The sequence below is a fragment of the Ascochyta rabiei genome, chromosome 6 (assembly GCF_004011695.2).
Source record: "Ascochyta rabiei chromosome 6, complete sequence".
In the NCBI taxonomy this organism is placed as follows: domain Eukaryota; kingdom Fungi; phylum Ascomycota; class Dothideomycetes; order Pleosporales; family Didymellaceae; genus Ascochyta; species Ascochyta rabiei.
Genome location: NC_082410.1, coordinates 817,658 through 837,657, shown reverse-complemented (window position 1 = coordinate 837,657; position 20,000 = coordinate 817,658). Strand labels below are relative to the sequence as shown.

General features: G+C 52.9%; 8 protein-coding genes across 9 annotated transcripts, besides 4 other annotated features; 4 read left to right on the top strand and 4 right to left on the bottom strand.

Moving 5' to 3' along the window:
- Positions 1 to 39: part of a tandem repeat that runs on past the window's edge.
- A 212-nt stretch (positions 40 to 251) lies between these two features.
- Positions 252 to 1,085, bottom strand: EKO05_0004146 (uncharacterized protein; the record flags this gene model as incomplete). Its single annotated transcript, XM_038939015.2, has 1 exon — positions 252 to 1,085. One exon carries the CDS (start codon positions 1,083 to 1,085, stop codon positions 252 to 254), a length of 834 nt encoding a protein of 277 aa, XP_038799960.2.
- A 1,489-nt stretch (positions 1,086 to 2,574) lies between these two features.
- On the bottom strand, positions 2,575 to 4,450 carry EKO05_0004145 (uncharacterized protein; the record flags this gene model as incomplete). Its single annotated transcript, XM_038938812.1, has 2 exons — positions 2,575 to 3,799; positions 3,849 to 4,450. The coding sequence occupies 2 exons, from the start codon at positions 4,448 to 4,450 to the stop codon at positions 2,575 to 2,577; spliced, it is 1,827 nt and encodes a 608-aa protein (XP_038799959.1).
- A 1,701-nt stretch (positions 4,451 to 6,151) lies between these two features.
- EKO05_0004144 (DNA-directed DNA polymerase) lies at positions 6,152 to 8,224 on the bottom strand (the record flags this gene model as incomplete). Its single annotated transcript, XM_038945509.1, has 1 exon — positions 6,152 to 8,224. One exon carries the CDS (start codon positions 8,222 to 8,224, stop codon positions 6,152 to 6,154), a length of 2,073 nt encoding a protein of 690 aa, XP_038799958.1.
- A 448-nt stretch (positions 8,225 to 8,672) lies between these two features.
- EKO05_0004143 (uncharacterized protein) lies at positions 8,673 to 10,862 on the top strand (the record flags this gene model as incomplete). Its single annotated transcript, XM_038945508.1, has 1 exon — positions 8,673 to 10,862. One exon carries the CDS (start codon positions 8,673 to 8,675, stop codon positions 10,860 to 10,862), a length of 2,190 nt encoding a protein of 729 aa, XP_038799957.1.
- Positions 10,271 to 10,334: a tandem repeat.
- Positions 10,863 to 11,170: 308 nt separating the features above from the next.
- Positions 11,171 to 11,205: a tandem repeat.
- A 489-nt stretch (positions 11,206 to 11,694) lies between these two features.
- Positions 11,695 to 12,988, bottom strand: EKO05_0004142 (low-affinity Zn(2+) transporter zrt2; the record flags this gene model as incomplete). The annotated part of the gene is made up of 2 exons (XM_038938865.1): positions 11,695 to 12,683; positions 12,829 to 12,988. 2 exons carry the CDS (start codon positions 12,986 to 12,988, stop codon positions 11,695 to 11,697), a joined length of 1,149 nt encoding a protein of 382 aa, XP_038799956.1.
- Positions 12,349 to 12,382: a tandem repeat.
- A 1,773-nt stretch (positions 12,989 to 14,761) lies between the features above and the next one.
- On the top strand, positions 14,762 to 15,789 carry EKO05_0004141 (uncharacterized protein; the record flags this gene model as incomplete). The annotated part of the gene is made up of 3 exons (XM_038939088.1): positions 14,762 to 14,980; positions 15,033 to 15,523; positions 15,573 to 15,789. The coding sequence occupies 3 exons, from the start codon at positions 14,762 to 14,764 to the stop codon at positions 15,787 to 15,789; spliced, it is 927 nt and encodes a 308-aa protein (XP_038799955.1).
- A 565-nt stretch (positions 15,790 to 16,354) lies between these two features.
- Positions 16,355 to 16,874, top strand: EKO05_0004140 (uncharacterized protein; the record flags this gene model as incomplete). 2 transcript variants are annotated; one of them, XM_059636321.1, is made up of 4 exons in its annotated part: positions 16,355 to 16,404; positions 16,455 to 16,647; positions 16,699 to 16,807; positions 16,858 to 16,874. In XM_059636321.1, the coding sequence occupies 4 exons, from the start codon at positions 16,355 to 16,357 to the stop codon at positions 16,872 to 16,874; spliced, it is 369 nt and encodes a 122-aa protein (XP_059492304.1). The 2 variants fall into 2 exon arrangements, with proteins under 2 accessions (XP_059492304.1, XP_038799954.2); XM_038938893.2 differs by having other exon boundaries at positions 16,699 to 16,874.
- A 694-nt stretch (positions 16,875 to 17,568) lies between these two features.
- Positions 17,569 to 18,087, top strand: EKO05_0004139 (uncharacterized protein; the record flags this gene model as incomplete). Its single annotated transcript, XM_038938977.1, has 2 exons — positions 17,569 to 17,723; positions 17,811 to 18,087. 2 exons carry the CDS (start codon positions 17,569 to 17,571, stop codon positions 18,085 to 18,087), a joined length of 432 nt encoding a protein of 143 aa, XP_038799953.1.
- Between the last annotated feature and the right edge of the window lie 1,913 nt (positions 18,088 to 20,000).

Sequence of the window (20,000 nt, the reverse complement as noted above, 5' to 3'; positions counted from 1 at the left end):
TCTCTCTCTCTCTCTCTCTCTCTCTCTCTCTCTCTCTCTATATATATATATATTAAGGCCTCTTATTCAAGCTATTAAACAGTCAATTTGGACCACAGGTGGCGGAGGTATTAGGGGTTGAAACAGAGGCGTCGCTCGTGATTTTTCAAAAACGTATTTGCACGAAAGTCGTTACTAGTCCACGGTAACCCATGCGATCCACTTCTTATCAATCATTCCACCTAGCTATAAATCCGCAGCTAATAATTCTCTCAGATACCCCTCCTGTATACAGCTTGGCTTCTCCCGCTATCCGCCCCCGTCTTCAAAACCACCTCGTTGTCTTCGCAACGATTCATCCTTAGTAGCCGTTTGACTTCCAAGTCAGTCATGTTCGTAGCATGATACATTGTGTTCATGGTATCACTTGAAGATACCTGTGCGACATCCTGCCACGCATTGCCGAGAAGCGAGTGGTCCGTTTTGGAGAGAAACAGAACCACTGCGGTGATGACCAGGAAGGCGTGAACAACCAGAAGGGCTACGATAACTGCGAAACCTGTCCACTGCACTTGTATGGTAAAAGATCTCGAGGTGGCGATAGTTGCATTATGGTCCAAGAAAAACAGAGGAAGCGCATTATAGTACGCCATTGACGAGATGGTAGTAAACAGGGCCTGGAAGGCTAGTGCTGGGTTCTCGGTAGACTGTATGACGTCCTGGAACAATGCCGTATGTGCTCGATGTATCGAGTTGTATGGAGAGAAAGGTGTTAACACTGCAGTCTGAGGATAGACTCGACTCTGATCGTAATCGGGGTAGTAGGTCTTCAAATCTGGATTCTCAAGCTTACGCAAGCCTCCCAGAATGCTAGCTGCAAGATAGTCTTGAGTGGTGACATTCAGTATCGTCTCTGTCCAGTTCGCAGGTGGCTGGAGATTGAGAATGCCTCGGTCGTTCACTGATAGAGGCTCTCTCGTTGCGCCCAGCATCTTTCGAACATCTTCAGTATCATATTTCCAGAGATCTCTTATCCGCGACAAATTTCTTGGCTCGACAAAGTCCCGTTCGCTGTTTGCGTAAATCGTGAGGTCATGCGCAGCCATGCTAGTGAAGCAGACAGTTGCGCTTATACCTATATCGATAGTCTCGTTGGTCGTCCTCACATTCGACCAAACGCCAGAAGGTTCTTGAGTCCAGTTGTATGGCCCTACGATACCAGTCTGGTAGTCACCCGACTCGAGAACACTAGCCCAGTCATTCCCGGTGATGTTTAGTAGCAATATAGACCAAAGACCATCCGCCTACGGATCGAGTGGAGATGTCGGAGTCGGAAGACTACCAAAATTCACTATGCTGTACGAAGGCCGCCAGTCAGTCGTTTTGGCGTAAATTCTCGCTATTGCAGTAGCCATGAACGATCCAGCCTCCTCGGTAATCTTGATGGTAATTCCAGGGACTATACCTTCCATGGTGATGTTGCCACCGACGATCATTTCATGCGGTTCGTTTGTACCGCTCTGGACTGAATCGATTTGACTTGAAAGCTCGGCGATGCTTGTTTGATGGTCCAGATGTTCAGCCGCAATGTGTATGCAGTACAGACCAATCACATAAGTTTTGTGGCGCCTTGTAGCGGTTCAGCACGAAGCTGAAGCCCCTCCAGGCTGAAGCCCCAGCAATAAAGAATGCACTATGTATGCGGGTACCAGGTCGGGCGGGACACCACTTGATCATGGAGCATTTGATTTGTTGCGTGAAGAGTTCCAGCTCTTGGCTACGATGTTGGCTACTACATCAGCGCAAGGCCTCGAATGCACATTCATGCGTGATTCGAGTGGGGGAAGTGAGAGTGCCAGAGGGCGAGGGCGCCGTTGCGGGAGAACCTTGTGACACGTCAAAGTACTGTGGTGATCGAATGTAGAAGTTACTGCGGCGCACTTGCCTGTCTCTAATTCAGCTTTGTCATAGCTCCAAGGTCCAAGGCGCCTAACTTCGAAGGTGCATCGACGAATGATGGAAGCGCAAATGCCTTGTCTAGCCAAAATGGGATATTTCTGCAGTTCTGGGTCAATGAAGAGATAGAACATACAATAGTATCATTGGGTAGAACTTCGAAGAGAAAAGCGCTCTGATATCCACTCTTCCTAATCCTATCTGACCACTGCTAAACTTCACAGACGTCCAGCGTGTTGCTGCTACTTGACCACCCCGACGGTTTATTGTGTGGTATGTCGGAACAGCGTGATTTAAATGTACTAAACAATAGAAAGGGGGTATGCGCAATTTCAATAAGCAATGCAAAAGAATAGAGATGACAAAGATGCATGCAGATTTGAGAACGAGTTCAACTATGGTGAAGCTTCGGGGTATGGGTACAAGATGTCCGAGTAAGGGTGTGGGAAGAAGAAAAAAACCGATGTTCTGCTGGGTCCAAGCTTGCTAGTCTTTGCATGCCTTCGAACATGCTTGAAAAGCGTTGATCAGGTGTGTAGGTTTGTGGAGGAGAAAGATGGTTTCCGTAAACACTGCTCACTTCGCTGAGAGTGTAAAGACCGAACCGGTTGGCAGATACTGAGCTGCACAGCCTCGCAACTAAATGTTGTCGCCATGGTACGGACGATACTGGTGGCTACCAGCTGTCGATGCACGCCCGGCCGAGCCAGGGATAGGGAACTGCTGCGCTGCAGGTCCATCCGAAGGCGCGATACGTCTTCTGGTGTTCTTGTCCTTCTGCAGCCGAGTGGTCCGCCATCCCTCGTACCACTGTTCGCGACTCGCTTCACGGAGTTCTGCTCGCCATTCACTGAAGACGCATTCTCTCAGCCTGACAAAGTCACAGTGTTCGGGGTTGTAAGGGTCCGCAAATCCCCAGGGAAACTTGCGGCCGATGACATCAGGCTCGTACGGATCAGGCGAGATGATGCTCAATGGCAAGAATGGTGTTTCAGCGTCTTCCTTCTGTATCGACACAGACATCGCGGACGCCTTACGGCTGTGATTCTTTCGAGCGCTGGGTGGAGATGTTGGAGGCGACTGTGAGGCAGAAGACGAGCGAGATGATGCTATCGAGCGAGCGGCCTCGGATGATGAGCGGCCAAGGATCTTGTTCAGGACATCAGCCTTGCCCTCGTTGTCCGAAGACCGTGCGTATTCGTCCTCGTCCCGCTCATCCAGCCGATCGGTATCCTCGTCGTCGAGCTCGTCCAAGTTCAAGGCTTCCAAGGGATCCAGCTTTGCTCGCTTTATAGTGTCCCAAACCATCTTCTTCAAGTGACGCATGTGCGCGCCAGTGATAGTGTCCGCCTTGCTGATAACAGGGACGACTGTTGTCCTGGTTTGCAACTCACGAAGCACATTGAGGTCTAGGTTTTTGTCAAGACCACCGAAGATAGCACTGCCAGCGTCGATGACGTTCGACTTTTTACGAGCATCAGCAATGTTCGCATCGAGGCGAGCAGGGTCCAAAATGAGGAAGACACAGTGGATGTGGGTGTCGCTAACGCCTGGCGCACGAATGACCTTCTGTTCTTCACCGAAAGTGTCCTCGAATTTAGACTCGAGAAACGAGGTGACGATTGGCAATTGGAAGTCGACAATGCTCTTCTCAAGACCCTCGGAATCCCAGAGGGTAACGCCGAGTCGCTCGCCGTCCACTTCTGTCTCCAAATATTGCGAGGTAAAGGGCGAATCCTCAGCGACGGCACTGGGTGGTGGAGACGGAGTGTGAGGTCGTTTCCTGGTGGGCAGCGCAAGCGCAGTGCGAAGGAACTCGATGAACGACGACTTTCCACAGCCTTTAGTGCCGAGCACGAGGATGCTAGATCGATGTTAGTCTGACTCTGAGCAGACAAATCTGAAACACGTACTTGAATGGTGTAGGCTGCTTCTTCTTTCGCACACGGCGTGGGCTGTTGACGGCGCTGATCTGGCTGCTGGCATAACTGTAGCGGCCACGGTTGGTCATGCTCTCGGTCCTGGCGTAGGGGTCGGTGTCCATGTATGAGTGAGAGCTGCCGGGTACAGGTGGTAGCACAGCGAGGTTGGTGGTGGGTGCCATCCTGTGCTGCTCGATGGATGGCCTGCTGAAGTTTTGACTGTAGTTGCCAATCTTATTGGAGACGATAGCAACAGAATCTGGGCGATGCTCCCCACCAAAGCTGGCGATTTGGGGAAGCGGTGGATGAGACGGAAGACGGGGTGGCTCCTTGGGCAGCATTGCGGCTTCCCTCTGCTTTCGCAGCGCCTCCTCTTGGGCGAGTGCCTTCTGCTTGCGGCTCATACTTGGGGCTCTTGACGTGCTGATCTTGTTCTCGGACGAGCGCTTTCGAAGGAAGGAGAAACTGGACCTTCGTGCTGCTGCTGCTGCCTGGAAGTCACCGTTTGACGGAGGCGCGGCAGATGGGTCAGGCGAACCGTCCTTGGCGAGAGGCGTATTAGAGTGTATATGGGAGGGAGTAGTACTGGCCATCCTGATTAGGTGGAATACGCCCGTTATATCAATGGGTGACGAGCAGCGTGCGCGTGCAATCTTAGCAGGCGGGAAGGAGGGCAGACAGCTTGGGTAGCAAGAGCTGGGTACCCTGTCCTACGCCCACTGAACAGTGAATTGCAAGAAGATGCAGTGTTGCGAATGAGATTGGAGGGGCACGCTGCTGAGGATCAGCCCAGTCAGTCAGGTCCGTCAGCAGGCGCGGCGAATCGAGTGGGTCGACGCGGTAGACAGAGTGAATGGCTCAGGGTCTGTGTGGGGAGATTAGGTCGCAACTAGCCGCGGTGCAAGTTGATTCGTCACAGCGCTACTGCAAGGTACGGCTGTCAGGCGGCGCACCAAATACGAAGAGCGAGTCGGAACGACGAAACCTTCTTCAGTGTGTGATGGAGTGTTTGTTCGAAGCTAGAGGAAGCGAAGAAGCACAGTAGGCGCATTGGGTAGTGTGACACGTGGTGACAGATTCGCAGGCTGGCTTCGAGAACAGTGAGCTTCAGGGGAGGAATAAGAAGACCAGGATGGCACGACCTGTTCTCACAATGCGAAACCCGCCACCCGCTGCAAGGTAATCTACGCCATCTAATTCGCAATGCGTCTGTAGCGGCGTGGCTATTCATGAAACTGCAACTCGCAGATGGCTTGTGTAATCGTCATGGACGCATGCAAACATCGTTGCCAACGGCGACTGGAGCAGGTGCCTGCCTACGCACGCGTCTTTTCTCCGAAGCCACATGCACATCAAAGGGGTCAGTGCGAATCGAGACGGATGTGGTTCCCACTAGGAGATGATCGTCTCAGTGCACGGCGATCAGGCTGCGAGAGGCAAGTCACCCTGGTCGTTTGCGCATTAAAACGCGATTTCATGGTTTCCACAGCACGCCCAGGAACAACCTCGAAATGACGTTTCACACAGGCTCACCACCATCTACATCAGACCGCTGCCTCGGCACACGCACAAAAGTATAAAGAGTTGGCGTCATTGCGAAAGTCACTTCCCAGGGGATACGCGCAAAAGGGGCATATCGTTCGATGTGCGCCGTCCACAAAATGCCAATATGGTTTGCGAACGCTCTTGCGTCCTTCGTCTATCGGAAGGGAACTACGGACATGGAGCTACAAGCGCCACCCTCACGACATTACCGCATTCAAGCAGTCTAGCAGATCGAATACGCGCGATGCACAAAGGAGTGACGAGCCGATAAGAAGTTTGGAGGCAGGGGAAATGGGATTATCTGCAGACGATGCTGTTGTGCTACGCAGATGAGTGGCAGGCGCGAACAGCGCTAGCGCTGTGCAATTGCATGCACCGAAATTGTATGCCTCTTACCTGTTGTGCTACAGCATGGATACTCTATACGACGTCCTTGTTTTTGCAATAGCAGCAGTCGTTGCAGTGCGAATTGTAGGTAACCTTGCGACACATACACTTCCAACATCATGGCGGTACCGGAAGCTGGTGGGTACACGGCACAAAATGCAAGTGGCACAACATTTCATCTCTGTAGTGCTTAACCACAGTCTGTTATCCTCGAGCATCTCATCTTGATGGACGAAGTTGCTGTGAAATCGCCAGCACTTACTCATCCACATGCGTTGATATTGGCTTAAGCTCATGGGTATCATTATTATTGTATCGTCCTACACGTGGAATAGGTATGCTATCGTGAAAACGAACCTGGATCAAGATGCTCCCGGCGAGAAGAACGCTCGTCGCTTCTCGCGCGCTTGCTCTTCTGACGGCTGTGGCTCGTTTTTTGGACGACCTCTCTTCACCTTCTTCTGCAGCGGCTTCGAGATGCCGGGCTGTCTGTCAAAAGCTGTTGATGGCGTTGGTGCTGTAGCCTTGACAGCTTCCTTGATAGTATCGCGTGAAAGGCAAAAGTCAATGTGCGCATTGAACGTGCTATCGTCTGGCGGCTGTGGGAGAGTGCAAATTGGACACGTCCATTGCTCGTCTAGAACAGGCTCCGATTTGGGAGTGGTGCCTATTCCAGCATCCTCCCGTATTTGGATTCTTTCGTATTCCTGGGACAGCTGCTCTAGCTCGTTCATCTCGTCGTTACGTTCTTGCGCTGCCGCTTCCTCAAAGTCCTGTTCTGGCCAGACCTCCCACTCCCCACCAGTCCGGTTGATTCGCTTTTTTGTTGGAGTGTTTCCATTCAAACGGTTACGCCCGAAAAAGTCGATTCCAGGCTTCTTGGTACTGATAATGTGCGTGACCCTCAAACCCATTAGTCGTAGCTTCATATTAGGGATCTCTTTCATCAACTTTTCCAGCATTGGCAGACTGTACTTGTACAGATCATCTGCACGATAGACTGCAAAAGGTGGCGTGGTCTGGCGTGTATGGACTTCGTATGTGTGTAGCTTGACCTTGATGCAAAGCGTTCTGCCCTTGTACTCGGTACGCTTTAAATCCCCTTCGAGCTCGTCGGCTACCCACCGCAATTTCTCACGCAAAGCATCCGGCGACCCTAGTTCTCTGAAAGTAGTCTCGGTGCCAACACTTTTGCGATGAGACTCTTCTGCTTGTTGGATCTTGGTGCGTCCCAAACCTAGGTAGCAATGCATCAAGAATTGGAATCCTTTCTGACCGAAAAGCTGAGCTAGGTAGCCTCGTTGCGCGTAAATATCTCCGCAGGTTTTGACACCAATCGCGTCTAGCTCTCGCTCGAAAACACGGCCGATGCCGTTCACCTTTCGAGTCGGCATAGACTTCATGAATTCCATGATGGTCTGTCTGTCACTCGGTAAGAAAAATTGCCCGTTGGGCTTGTTCTTGTTCGATCCAATTTTGGCCAGCTTAGCGTTGGCCGCGATTCCTGCAGATACGGTGATCTTCGCCTTCTCGAAGACATCGGCCCGCAGCTGACTGACGACTTCCTCTGGACCCATATGATGGTCCTCGCAGTACTGTGTGATGTTGAGATAAGCTTCGTCGCAGCTGGCGCTCTCGAAATTTGGATCATATAAAGCCAACACTTCGCGAACCTCCTGTGCTTTCGCCATGTACTTTGAGAAGTTTAGTGGCACGCAAATGAGCTGAGGACAGAGCTTCATGGCAACAAAGCCTGCCATGCCCGACCGACACCCAAACTTCCTCGCGTGGTAGTTGCAGGTGGTCAGCACTCCCTTGCCCACAGCCATGGGAACTTCTTTGAGCTCAGGACTGTCCAGCTCCTCCACTGCTGCGTAGAAAGCATCGCAATCTAGGTGTACCACAGTCTGGCTCAGGTCTCGACTGAGCTCTAGCTCTGCAATGTAGTCGTCCGCACGGCGCAGATCTGACGAGAGATCGAGCTTCTCTAGCTGGCTTTTCTTCGCCAAGATCTTTGAGATCTTCTCTGTGAGGTTCTTGTCCTTGACTTCCTCGTTGTTGAAGAACTTGGACCCTTTCGACGCGTTGTATATGATCTCTGAGACCTTTTGCTGGTCGACTGTGTCCTGGCCAGCTTTCGTGAGCGAGGGCCCTAGTAGATGGTACTTGAGTGAGTCGTGTTCGTTGGGGTTGGACGCAACCACTGGCGGGTGTAGGGGCTCTGATCCCTGGGCAGCTGCTCGCATGGCCCTAGTGCTCTGGCGCAAGTCTGGCGGCGGTGCAGGGTTGCCGGTTGACGCACTTGTGGCGGGAGCCCCGGACGCGTCCGCTGTCTTGGTGGAGACATGTTGTAGCGGACGTGAGGTAGAGGTCGAGATTGGCTGTGGGGGCGAGTGTGGCGGTGAAAGGGCAGACCCTGTCGCATTGCTGGTCATGGTAGATGCTTCGACATGGCGAGGGCGAGCGTGGTGTTGTAGCTGCCTATGGCGAGATGATGGCTTGACGATTCATGACGCGCTACCGTGACGCTAGCTATGCAGGGAAGCGGCCGAGGATTCATCAGGGATCAACGATGCCCATAGATCTGGTTAATCACACCACAACAGACACACTCCCCGCCCAAACCCCCCTCTCTAACTCCCAAGGGCAATGGATACGACTGCGCATGCGGGAAACACTGCATCACTTTCATTATAGCGCGGGGTCACCACTCTCACGCCTCCCACCGCCATCGAACCCTGCGGCCACCGCCTCCGAACGAAAACAATCATCATCAACACCGCCGACCCCCCAGCAACCACCACATTGCCGCCTCCCACGACCATGAACTGCCTCTACCCAGGCACTCTCCTCCTCACCTAACAACACACAACCATCTGGAGGATGCCCATCGACCGAAATACCCCAAACAACTCGCGGCCTCTGAAGCCCACGCTCGCTAGCAACCGGACCGCCGCAAAGACACCAACTACAAAAGCACCCCTTACCCCTCGCCTGGCCCTTGCGCCTTCTGCGCCTACCAGCAGTACTTCACAGACGAGTCGCACTGTGCGCAGCGCCAATGGAGTTGCTCCGAGGCTCGCCGCTCCCATCAAGGAGGACACCACCCCTGCCAAATCATTCCTCAGCACCAACATCACCCCGCGCACCTCTTCCCGGAAGTCACGGGTAGGAGTGAGCAGCAATGCATCCTCGCCCAATGTCTCGCCCGCGACGACCCCTATCAGCTCGCGCCCATCGTCCACGGTCGATTATGCGCACAGAGAGCATGGTCATGCTCAAAGTGGGCCTGCAATAAATGCGATCAACAGTGCGCCGGCCGTCCATCGACCACGGAGCGCTGTGGGAGGCAAATATCACAACATCACGCCGACGCCGCGGCTGCCGCTGTCAAGCATCTACAATCACACGCCGCCTGAGACCAGCCAAGCAAAAGATGCCTCGCCTATGTTCTTCCACGCGAATAGCATCAAGTCGCCCAAGGAGCCAGTGCCGCCACCGAAGCCACCGCAGAAGAAGGCACCCGTCTTCTTTCACGCAAACGGTGACCAGGCCAGTAGTCCTCGACGCCCTGGTATTCCTTCGCCACCAACCTCGGCTGTGGGTAGACCGTCCTCAGCCGTTGGCAAGGCATCGTCCAACGTTGGCAAAGTGCCCTCAACTGTTGGCAGGCCACAACTGGAGAGCAAATTCCTGCATGCCGACTCAACTCCAGAACTGCGATCGCCACCCACACTGAGCCCATCGATGGTCGCAGCTGCACCGGACCTGCCACCGAACTCGAATGCTCCACATGGACCCACGGTCCGAGCCCCTTCGCCAACCAAGGATTGGGGTCACCTGTCATACCGCAAAGGTGCCTCACAAATTATGCGACCGAATTTGCATACCCGTAATTCGGCTCTCTCTGTGCTATCTGGGATCAGTGTGACGGAAGAACCGGACAATTCGCGAAGGCGGTCGAGCGTTACGTCGTCGCTCAGTAGACCGGGGCATTACAAAAGCGCCAGTCTGTCATCGATCGACTCTGTCGCTGACCTGAGAAGGGTGCCCTCACACGAGGCCCGTGCTAACACACCAAGCCCCATGTATCATGGCAATCGGGTCGTCAGTCATGGCTCATCTGTGTCCGATAACACAGCGCCTACGCCTTCGCCATTGGCTATTAGTCAGAATGCTCTACCCTCACCGGGGCTGACAAGCCCCACGAAAGCTGCAGGAGGCCAAAGTGCGCTTGAGATGATGAACGAGCTGGCGGCAAACGCTCGACGCGAGCGTAAAGTCCTCGATCTTGAGATCAGCAACTCATCCCTTCTCGCCATCAACCGCTCACTAGAGAAAGAGATGCGCAAACAAAAGGCAGAGCTGAAACGATTTCGTCGAATGAGTCGCGCTGGCCGCTTCTCGATCGACGCTATCGGTTCAACCCTGGACACCTTTACTACGAAGCGGGCCAGCGACCTTTCTGATATGTCCGAAGCAGAAGAAGAGGAAGAGGTAGAAGAAGAGGAAGAGGAGGAGTTGCCGTCCGAAGAGGAAATGGAAAGCAGCGAGTCTTCGTTCGATGAAAGTGTGCTGGGGAACAGCGTCCGAGCAGAGCGCGATGAAGTGTATCGCCTCAAGGACGAAAAGCGTCTTCAGCTGGACCTGGCAAAACACCGCGATTTGCTGATGGACAGTCAGAAGATGAACGAGAGCCTCAAGCGATGTCTAGGCTGGACAAATCAGCTCATCAAGGACGCACAGAAGGCTTTGGATTACAAAGTCAGCGTCAGTGACGTCCGACTAGGTGGTCGCGTTCTTGTCACCGAGGATGACGAGGAGAACATTTCCGACCACGAAGAGGCCAGAGGTCTTCTCAGTCCTTGGAGCCCTCCACAACGCGCCGCCGATACTCTAGACCCGCCTGTCCCCGACTTTGCACGAGCCGAGAATCGTGACAGCGGCGTCGATGTTGGCCATGTGAAGCACGGCGCTCACGATCTGCCGGATGACTTCTTGCCACTGGGCTCACCTTTCGGTGACCAACTATCTTACCTTCACACTGCCATCGAGGCCTTCGAAGCATCGTAGCAAGCAAACCCCTCACCGACCAGCCCATTATCTCCTTTGTCATCTTTTGCATATACCACGGCGCTCGTTTACCGGCTTTGGCGTTTTCTCAAGGCTTCCGCACGGCGCAATCGGCATACACTCTTCACTCTGGCACGTTGGACGACCTCTTCTTTGTCAGAGCGATAGACTGTTGTTTTCCTTTAAACCTATTTTGACTGTTAATGTATCATGGGCGAGTCACTGGGATGCAATGTTGAGCACCACTTTTTCAATCTTAGGGCCTCCATGTCGGCATTGGCACTGCCTTTGTTCCGAGCTGCCACGCTTTCGTTCGTTCGACATTGCGACTTTCGTTCGTTCGACATTGCGACTACTTCGTGTTGTGTTTTCATGAGATACCCCCCCCAATCGAGACCGAACCCCTTCCCTTCCGTAGTCTGGAATACAAACATACTTGGCTCTGCACAATACTTTGCGTCTGCGACGTCGTCTGTGACTTTTCTTCCGCGATTGTACTCTAGATTGACTTGCCGATACAGCGAAGATCAATGCCGCTGTTGCCGTAGGCTTTGATCCTATATCAGAAACAAGTTGCAGAGGGGAGCATGTATGAAGACGGTATGTATACATTTTCCTGGCCGCCTAATAGCGACCCTCCTCTACCAATATACTCACAAGGAGGCATAATCCATTACGTATCCCAGATACGGAATTCCCATGCAATGAAAACAATGTACTGCCACCTCAACCACCACAATCTAGGGTATCGGCATCTATATAAACAGGCAGAAGAAAAAAAGCAAGAACGAGTCATCCTCCCCAAAACTGTCGTCTAAGTGTTTTTCGCATCTTACGCCCAGTAGCCGAGCAGAGCCATGAGACCAGCGCCGAGAAGCATCATCCCGAAAGCGTACAGCGTCCTGCTCACAGGACCCTTCTGCATGTACGGGCTGAACATGAACTCGTGCGCCATCAGCTCTACCAGGCCGGTGTAGATGAGGATACCAGCACTGATGGAGTCAAAGATACCGTTGACAATGAGTGTGGTCGCCGACTCGGGAGAGAAGGTGGTTCGCACACCAAGGCCAATGGCAATGGCAATCGGTGTCGAGATTCCGTAGCCCAGACCTAGCAGGTACGGTGTCCAGCGCTTGCTGTTCGGCCATGGAACCTCGGCGAGACGGGCGCCCAGACCGAGACCCTCGAATGTCTGGTGGAAGACGATGACAATGTAGAGAGTAATGAATTCTTCGCCGGCAACGGCAAGGGTTAGGCCGACGAAGATAGAGTGGAAGATGACACCAAATTCAAGGATGAAGACGGCGGTAAGCTGAGCAGCGTAGGTCTCGGGGATGATGCCTCTGGATTCCCAGTTGGGGTCGAGTGTCGAGTTGTCCACGTGGTCGCGCTGATGGCCAAGGTGGTCTTCACCGCGGACGTGCGAGGGTCTGGGTTCTGTTTCTTCTCGGGGGATGCGCTTGTCTTCCAGACTGTGCTCGTCATCGTGGCTGTGGGAGTGGGAGTGACTGTGAGAGTGGCTGTCGCCATGGTCGTGGCCATGATCGCCTCCGAACTTGGCGTAGCGCATGGTCATCAGTTCGAGGAAAAACATGACAAAGGCCGTCATTAGGGCGATTGCCTCAGGCCATGGGTACGTGTCAGAAGAGATGGTTCGGCCCACAAGACATGGATTCCCAAGGGCTTCGTTTGCAGGAGCGAGTAGGTGAATAAATGCTGTAGCAATAATGACTCCGGAACCGAAGTATTTGGCGACGAAGAAGGTCCAGGCAGGCACAAGCTTGGTCCTTGCACGTTTGGCGAACGTTGGAAATATGGCACCTTCAGGGTGTTAGCAAGTGATGTAGGATGTGGTAGATTGAAATGCGCGTCTGCTCGAGTGAGTGTGAGGAGAGGCTGATGCAACATAGACAACCAGCTATGAAGGATAAAGCACACGGTGTATTGGGAAGCAGAAGTCACTTACCCCATGTTGAACCCATGAGGATCACAAAAACCGCTGATATACGAACACCCATGCGTCCGTCGTAGTCGTTGGACCCTTCACAGGTAGGCGTTGTGTCCGCCCCGGACCCTGGGTCCTGTCGTAGCACGAGTCGTGCAACTTCCAGAGCTGCAGCGTCCATGTTGAGGGTAACAGATGCTTGAGTCAAGGTAGGACCAGGTCGACTTGGGGATGATGAGGGTCCAGCGGGGTCGCCTTGTGGTATACAGATGTAAAATGGCGCCCTGCTTTAGCCTCCGATCTAGAATGAGGACGACTATCGGGTTCCAGGCGCGTGGATTGACAGATCAGTGATGCTTAATTTGGTCGATCCCAGCTTGATGGTTCTTGTTAAATGCTTGGGATGCAGGTGCTCTTATTGCGCCGAGGGAGATAAGCAACTCAGCACCGTGATGGACGCACAGGGGATTTTGCTGAGTCGGCTCGGTGCAGCTTGAAAAATTGGCAGGCTCGACAGCAGTTCGTGGAGCACCTTGATGTCTGCGCTAAGCCATGAATCCACCGCATCCGTCATGATTGGAGCGAATAGACGTGGTTGGTGCAAAGTCCGTGGTGTTGCTGGTTTTGTCGTCTCGCTTGCGGATAGACAAATGCCGCCGCAATCGCGTGCTTTGGGGGCCTTGTCGTGAGTTCACAGCCGCGTGGTGTTGCAGTCCATGTTCTTGTGACAGTGCAGCGCTGAGCGAACCAAGACGAACCAGCGCGGCGGTCATTCGTCAGCAGGCGCGGAAGCACTAGTACCAAGCGAGCTGTTGTTCCGAGCTCTCAGAAGGGCAACCCCAAAACAATGTCCAGACTGTGCCTCGCTCCACGCAACACTGGCAGTAGGCAGGGCTGACATTGAGTACTCGACAACTCGGCTGCCACCTGTCTGACCTATCTCCGTTGATCTTCGACTCAGACTGCCTTCTGGGCTGCCATGCCGGTGACTCGCGAGAACGGTGGGTTCACGTCGATACTAGTTGAGGCCATAGCAGAGACTTCCGTGGTTTGGTGGGGCACTGGTGCTCTCTCGATCGTGACCACCGACATTTCTATTGAGCACTGACAACAGGCATGATGGCTGTTACTCACGAGACGTAGAATGAGGCATCAGCATAGCTGCGGCCTGGGCGTGTTGGCTGGGAGATGTCAGACTGGCATTGCAAGCGCAGTGTCTTTGACTGCCATGTTGAAGCTCGAGCGTGCGAGCAGCCGCATGTACATGGTACGTCGGGGCGTATTCCTGTGGCGGAGTGTCCAGGCCCGTTTGTGCCAAATACCTGTTTTGCGAGGCGGACGACGCGCCTCATCCTGGAGGAAGGACAGAAGGCAGGAATTGGTTGAGCTGATGTCACGTGATTGTCATACGAGACATGCAAAGTGCGATCCTTGACGCTTTGTGCGCTTGGTTACTGTGGGGTGCATTGGGGCGATCGATGATGGCATTTGCGGATTCGCATGGCTGGGCGCATCGCCAATCCTCGGAGCGTCAGCAGCACTGCGCGCGGTGCGGACACGGATGGGCATCGCAATGAATTCATTCTCATCACCCAGCGCGCGGCTCGACACAGAAGCACTCCAGCACTGCGGAGGCACTGCAGACCCAGCCCCGTCCCTCTGCACCGTGCTGTTTACCGGCGCTTGGACCGCGATCCAGCTCTCAGCTGTCCCGCAGCTGCAACCAATCGACTCCATCCGGCAGTGCATGCGTGAGGGGAGATGACGTCGTGACTTCCTACTTGGTACAGCTCCTGCAAGAGCTTGGAGCAGGTGACAGCATAACCGCCCACCGAGCTGTTGCCTGCGTCTTCTCTTTAAAAACCTCCGCCGCTGCTGGTCCCTCCCCGACTCCCCAACCTTCAGTTCCCAGTACCGTCGCTGTCCATCAATTCACAGCCTCACCACCGCCATCATGATTGCCGACCAATTCGAGGAGGTCCTCAGGAAGACCTCGCTCATTGCCGTCCCCACCGCTTCGCCCACCGGCGTCGCTCCCATCCCTTCCGTCATTCCCGACTCGCCCGAGTACCAGTTCGTCGGCGAGACGGGCACAAAGACGCTATGGGTTGTCTTCATCATCATGCTGATCTCGTCTGGTGTCTTCGCTGGCCTCGCATGGAGGATCCCAGTGGTACGTAGCACGCCGAGCTGAAACTTGGACCAGCCTACTCACAGCCTCGCAGCAAAAGCGCCTCTTCTATGTTATCACAACGCTGATCACCATCACGGCTGCCATCTCCTACTTCGCCATGGCCACCGGCCAGGGTGTTTCCATTCACCACATCCATGTCCGTGAGCAGCACGACCACGTCCCTGACACCCACCACGAGATTCAGCGTCAGGTCTTCTGGGCTCGCTACGTTGACTGGGCTATCACCACGCCTCTCCTGCTCCTCGACCTCGGTCTCCTGGCCGGCATGAACGGTGCCCACCTTTCCATCGCCATTGTCGCTGATCTGATCATGGTCCTCACCGGCCTCTTCGCTGCTTTCGGCTCTGAGGGTACCCCTGCCAAGTGGGGATGGTACACCATTGCCTGCTTCGCCTACCTCATTGTCGTCTGGCAACTTGGTGTCAACGGCCGTGCTGCTGTCCAGGCCAAGGGCCAGAACGTCGCCTCTTTCTTCCTTGCCATTGCTGGCTACACTCTCCTTCTCTGGACTGCCTACCCCATGTAAGTTCGACTCATCAACGCATGATCAGCCATCACTAACATCATCCAGTGTCTGGGGCTTTGCTGACGGTGCCCGCCGTGTCGGTGTCGATGGCGAGATCATCGCCTATGCCATCCTCGATGTCCTTGCTAAGCCAGTCTTTGGTACTTGGTTGATCATCACTCACGCCAAGCTCCGCGAGACCGATGTTGACCTCGGTGGCTTCTGGGCTAACGGCCTCAACCGTGAGGGTGCTCTCCGCCTCGGTGATGATGACGGTGCTTAGATGTGACAACGTCACTCAGCCTCACCGACTCAAACCTTCGATGAAATTGCAAAGCGGGACAAGTTACTCTCACCAATGTCCCTGGCGGAAAAAGTGTTGACGATGGATTGATGACTGGAGTCGTCTACCCTAATGATCAATGTCGATGGTGCTTCTAACGTACTTTACGTATCTAAACATGGAGTTGAGGATCATGTATATGAGTGCAGGAGATATGCACCAAGTTTTGACGCATGGCTAATGCGGTAATGAAATAACCTTTTCTCTCACCCACACTATCTTGTCACTACAGTGACACTTTCGTTAGGAATGTACTTTCGTGTATCGTTCCACGCATCCCTTCTCTCGTGTTAGTGACCGTCGGACTTGCTGCCTCAATACCATATTGGCTACCTTCCATTTAACCGTACATTGACCCATAACGCTGAAGCCACGAGCCTGGCGAGGGATGAGTTGGTGCTTAATGGCAACAAGCATTTATAAGCCCGCGGAGATCTCACAATATGGACGGACTTCACGTTCTTGAATATCTGTTCAACAATCAGCCATATAATAAGCTTTCAACATGCGTTCAGCTATCGTCGGCCTTGTCATGGCCGGACTGTCGGCTCAGGTGTATGCCTCCTGTCAACCTCTCTCGTTTTGATCCCTACTCACTACACTAGGCTATCATCGCCGCTCGAGCAAGCCACCACATTATTTTCAACTCCAACCCCGGCACCCACTTGCACCCTCCCCATCCTGAAGCAGCCCTCTTTCAAGAAGATTTGCACGAAGTACGGCAAGACCTTGACCTTTACATCTTACACCAACTGTGGTGGCTGTAGCTTGGAGACTAAACATCTTGGCTTCGGCCTTGTGAGTGAACTCTTACTCTCATGTAACCATGGCTGTGCTGACGAGATGCAGCCGTGCCAGACAGTCACATACAACCCCGGCAACACGGCCGAGATTGTCACGAGCTGCAAACCGTCTCTGACGACTACGAAAAGGAGTACGTTCCACGTTAGACCGACAGGTGAGTGGTAGGTAAGGTTATTGTGTGCATGGTTGCTAAGGTGGCTGCAGTAACTTCGAGATTGTAGTACCTGTCTTGCTCTTCGACTGCCATACAGCGGACAGGGCAGGGAGGTTCCGGCGAACGGAAACATGGGTCTACATCTGCGGTAGCCTAAATTTAGATTGAGAACTCTCCCTTGGGTTTACGGAATACACCAGTGTATGTCGAGTGCAATGCCATCTCAGTGCTGTGATGTTGCGTGATGAACGCCAATGAACCAAAGACGTAAACTTGGTGCGTGGTCTGACGGATTAATTGCAAGAGCTCTGGCTGGTTCCTGCAAGCAAAGAAACTGTGTTTTCTACCTTGTTCACCTTGCTTGTGCGGATGAGGCCGTGCGAACGGTACGTCATGCCTAGCCGCAAGCTAGCAGCGAGCCCGATCACAGCTGGCGAACGCGCCATCAGCAACAAAAGTAGTAACATCACATCATGATGTATAGCGCAATGATCTCTATGTTGCACGTGAGACCTGTATCTGATCAACACAATGGCTGCACATGACGGAGGCCGTTCCATATGCAGGGACCAGGCTGTTGCCCCGCGCTTCCAAGGTTCCTGGCACCTGGCAGCCGCAACAGCTTTGTTTCGTCGACGCACCCAGCCGCCGCGTCCCCTCTCATCTCACCTACGCAAGCTCCTATAAGTACACGCAGCCTGCACGAGCTCCAGCTACATCTGTAACTGACCCTACCTCGAATATACTGACCACCGCCCAACATGGCTTCTGAAGACACTAACACCATCGACGCTACCCCCATCTCTCCTGTCCGCAGCAAGGAGAGACGCGGCAGCTTGGAGAAGCACCTGCAACACCGTCCGGAAGCTCAGGACTTGAAAAACAGGCACATCCTGCTCGACACCACCACGGCCCCGTACGTTTCCCCAGCTGCCCATAACCCTGACCATCTCTACTATACTCAAAGTACTTGTGCATGCACCGTCAGCTGACCATGGTCCAGTGCCCTCCAAGCCAGAGCTCTCGAGCTCGAGCGCCAGCGTGCCACCGACAACCTCAGGAAAGGTCTCAATGCCCGTCCTGAGCGTGAAGATCTTATCCAGCGAAACATCCTCTTGTCCTCGAATGCCGCACCTGCCCTGCAAGAGAAGCAGAGGGAGCTCGAACACCACATGAAGGCGGACAGCCTTGAAAAGGGCTTACAGAGCAGGCCAAACCCAGAAGAGCTTGTCAAAAAGGGTATCCTCGAGGCTGACGAGAACCCACTTAAGGGTGTCTAGGGGCCGAGACGGCTTTGGCTGGCCAGGGTACAGATAGCCATACCCTTATATTTTCAAAGGCGCAATCCCTTTGTTCATAAGAGGTGGTTTTGACGAAATAACGCACGCCTTATAGCTTATAAGTTGATTAAGGATTACAAGTGGCTCTACCTATACTAGAAAATTACTCTAAATCTGCTGAAGACCCCCTTGGGTCCTTTGTCGTCGAAGTTGAGATTTGGTTGCTGTATTCCATCTCTCCTGTAACATGGGAGGCATTGCCCACCATGGAGCGAGTGCGATCACCACGCGAGGACAACGGTTTTCGCAACTCCCTACGCAGCAGTCACTGAAGGTTGTAGAAAACAGACTTCCTTGCAGCTTTCTTTTCTTCCAAATTATAAGCTATCTTGAAGGGTAAATTTGTGGGCTTTGTTTTACTTCTTGGTACGGCAACGAAACCCGCATTCTGGTCACTCAATCTGTTGGCAATTCTGTACTGACAGGCTGCATGCTCTGTCCTTGGTGCTACACTGAAATCTGGTTACGAGCAGAGCCTTGGATAACAAATGCTATCTGCACAAGCACGCCTTTAAGCTACTGGTCTGGCCTTTGCCTGGGAACTGTGTTCACAATGAACGAAAGTATTGGCGTGGGCTAATTGTTTATTACGAAGAGATTTGCTTACAACTGGGATTCACGGAACAGCGGCTGGTTTCTGCATGTCTCTTGATTGGGTTGTGTGTGGATATCGAATATGCTATCGGGTTTTACAGTTTGTGACTTTAGGATCCTCTCGCTGTTTTGGCGTGGTGCTGTTGGAGATATCATAGCTTTGCCTAGAACGATGCAGCACATGATGCGCAAGATGAGGGGGATGTTCAGGTATTGGTAGAATTGCCATGCGAGTTTCTCAGCTTCGTCGTACTTCCTGTCTGAGTACAAGGAGCATAGGTCGATGTAGGTGGTGCGATAGGCTTGCTCGGCGTTCGTGAGAGGTCGGCGCACGGTGCTCATGTTTCGTGTTGTGATGGAGTGTGTTGTCCAAGAGAAGAAGAAGAAGTGAGGAACAGCTGTAATCGGTGATCTCGAAAATAAGGTGAGAGATTGAGGGGAGACGGTCCAGATATAAGGCTGTCTAGCGCCTTCACCTTGCCTTTGCTTTACAGTATGTTTCCAGTGACCTTCCGTTTTTACTGACAGGATTTTCCACTGTTACCAAACCCGTCAACAAAATATCATGTCAGGGCTGAAGAGCCGGCGTGATCTTGATTCTGATGGAGAGGATGAGTTCAAACTAGTCAACCAACAGGTGCCGCGTCGGAGGCTGCCTCGGCGTGGATTGAAAACAGAGGTGAGAGAAGAGATGTTCGACGAAGACTCTGACCAGCCGTTGCCTATCGGCAGGTATAGTTGGTAGTGCAAGCATAAGACCTGGTGGTGGCAACAGTGCTGGGCCGTCAGCTCTTTGTAATTAGAGACGGATATGGAGCTATCAAACTGACTTGCTTTGGCATATATGTCTCGGTGGGTGTGTATTCTTGCCTTCCAACCAGCGTTGTTCTAGATTTGTTCCTCGAAAAGACTGTGGAGGTTGTTGCTGGGAGCGTCTGATATGTTCATTTGTCAGAATAATTGAAAACAAAACAAACAATATATCAAGCCTCTGAATAATTTTTGATGGACTTTTGGCGAAAGAGTAATGTTGAGTTGATTTCTAAGCTATGGTTTTTCTGTTTTCTTTGATTGTTTTCTCAAAATATTGGAGAAGGGATGGGTGGCTTGGGCAGTCAGAGATTTGGTTGTTGACAAGCTTGATATTCGTAACCTTTCGTCTTCTGTAGTCAATCAAAAACACCCTCAGGATCAACATGTATGCGTCTAACAATGACCCCCACCTGTGATAAGCGCTTTCAGAGAGTGGTCAAAACTTG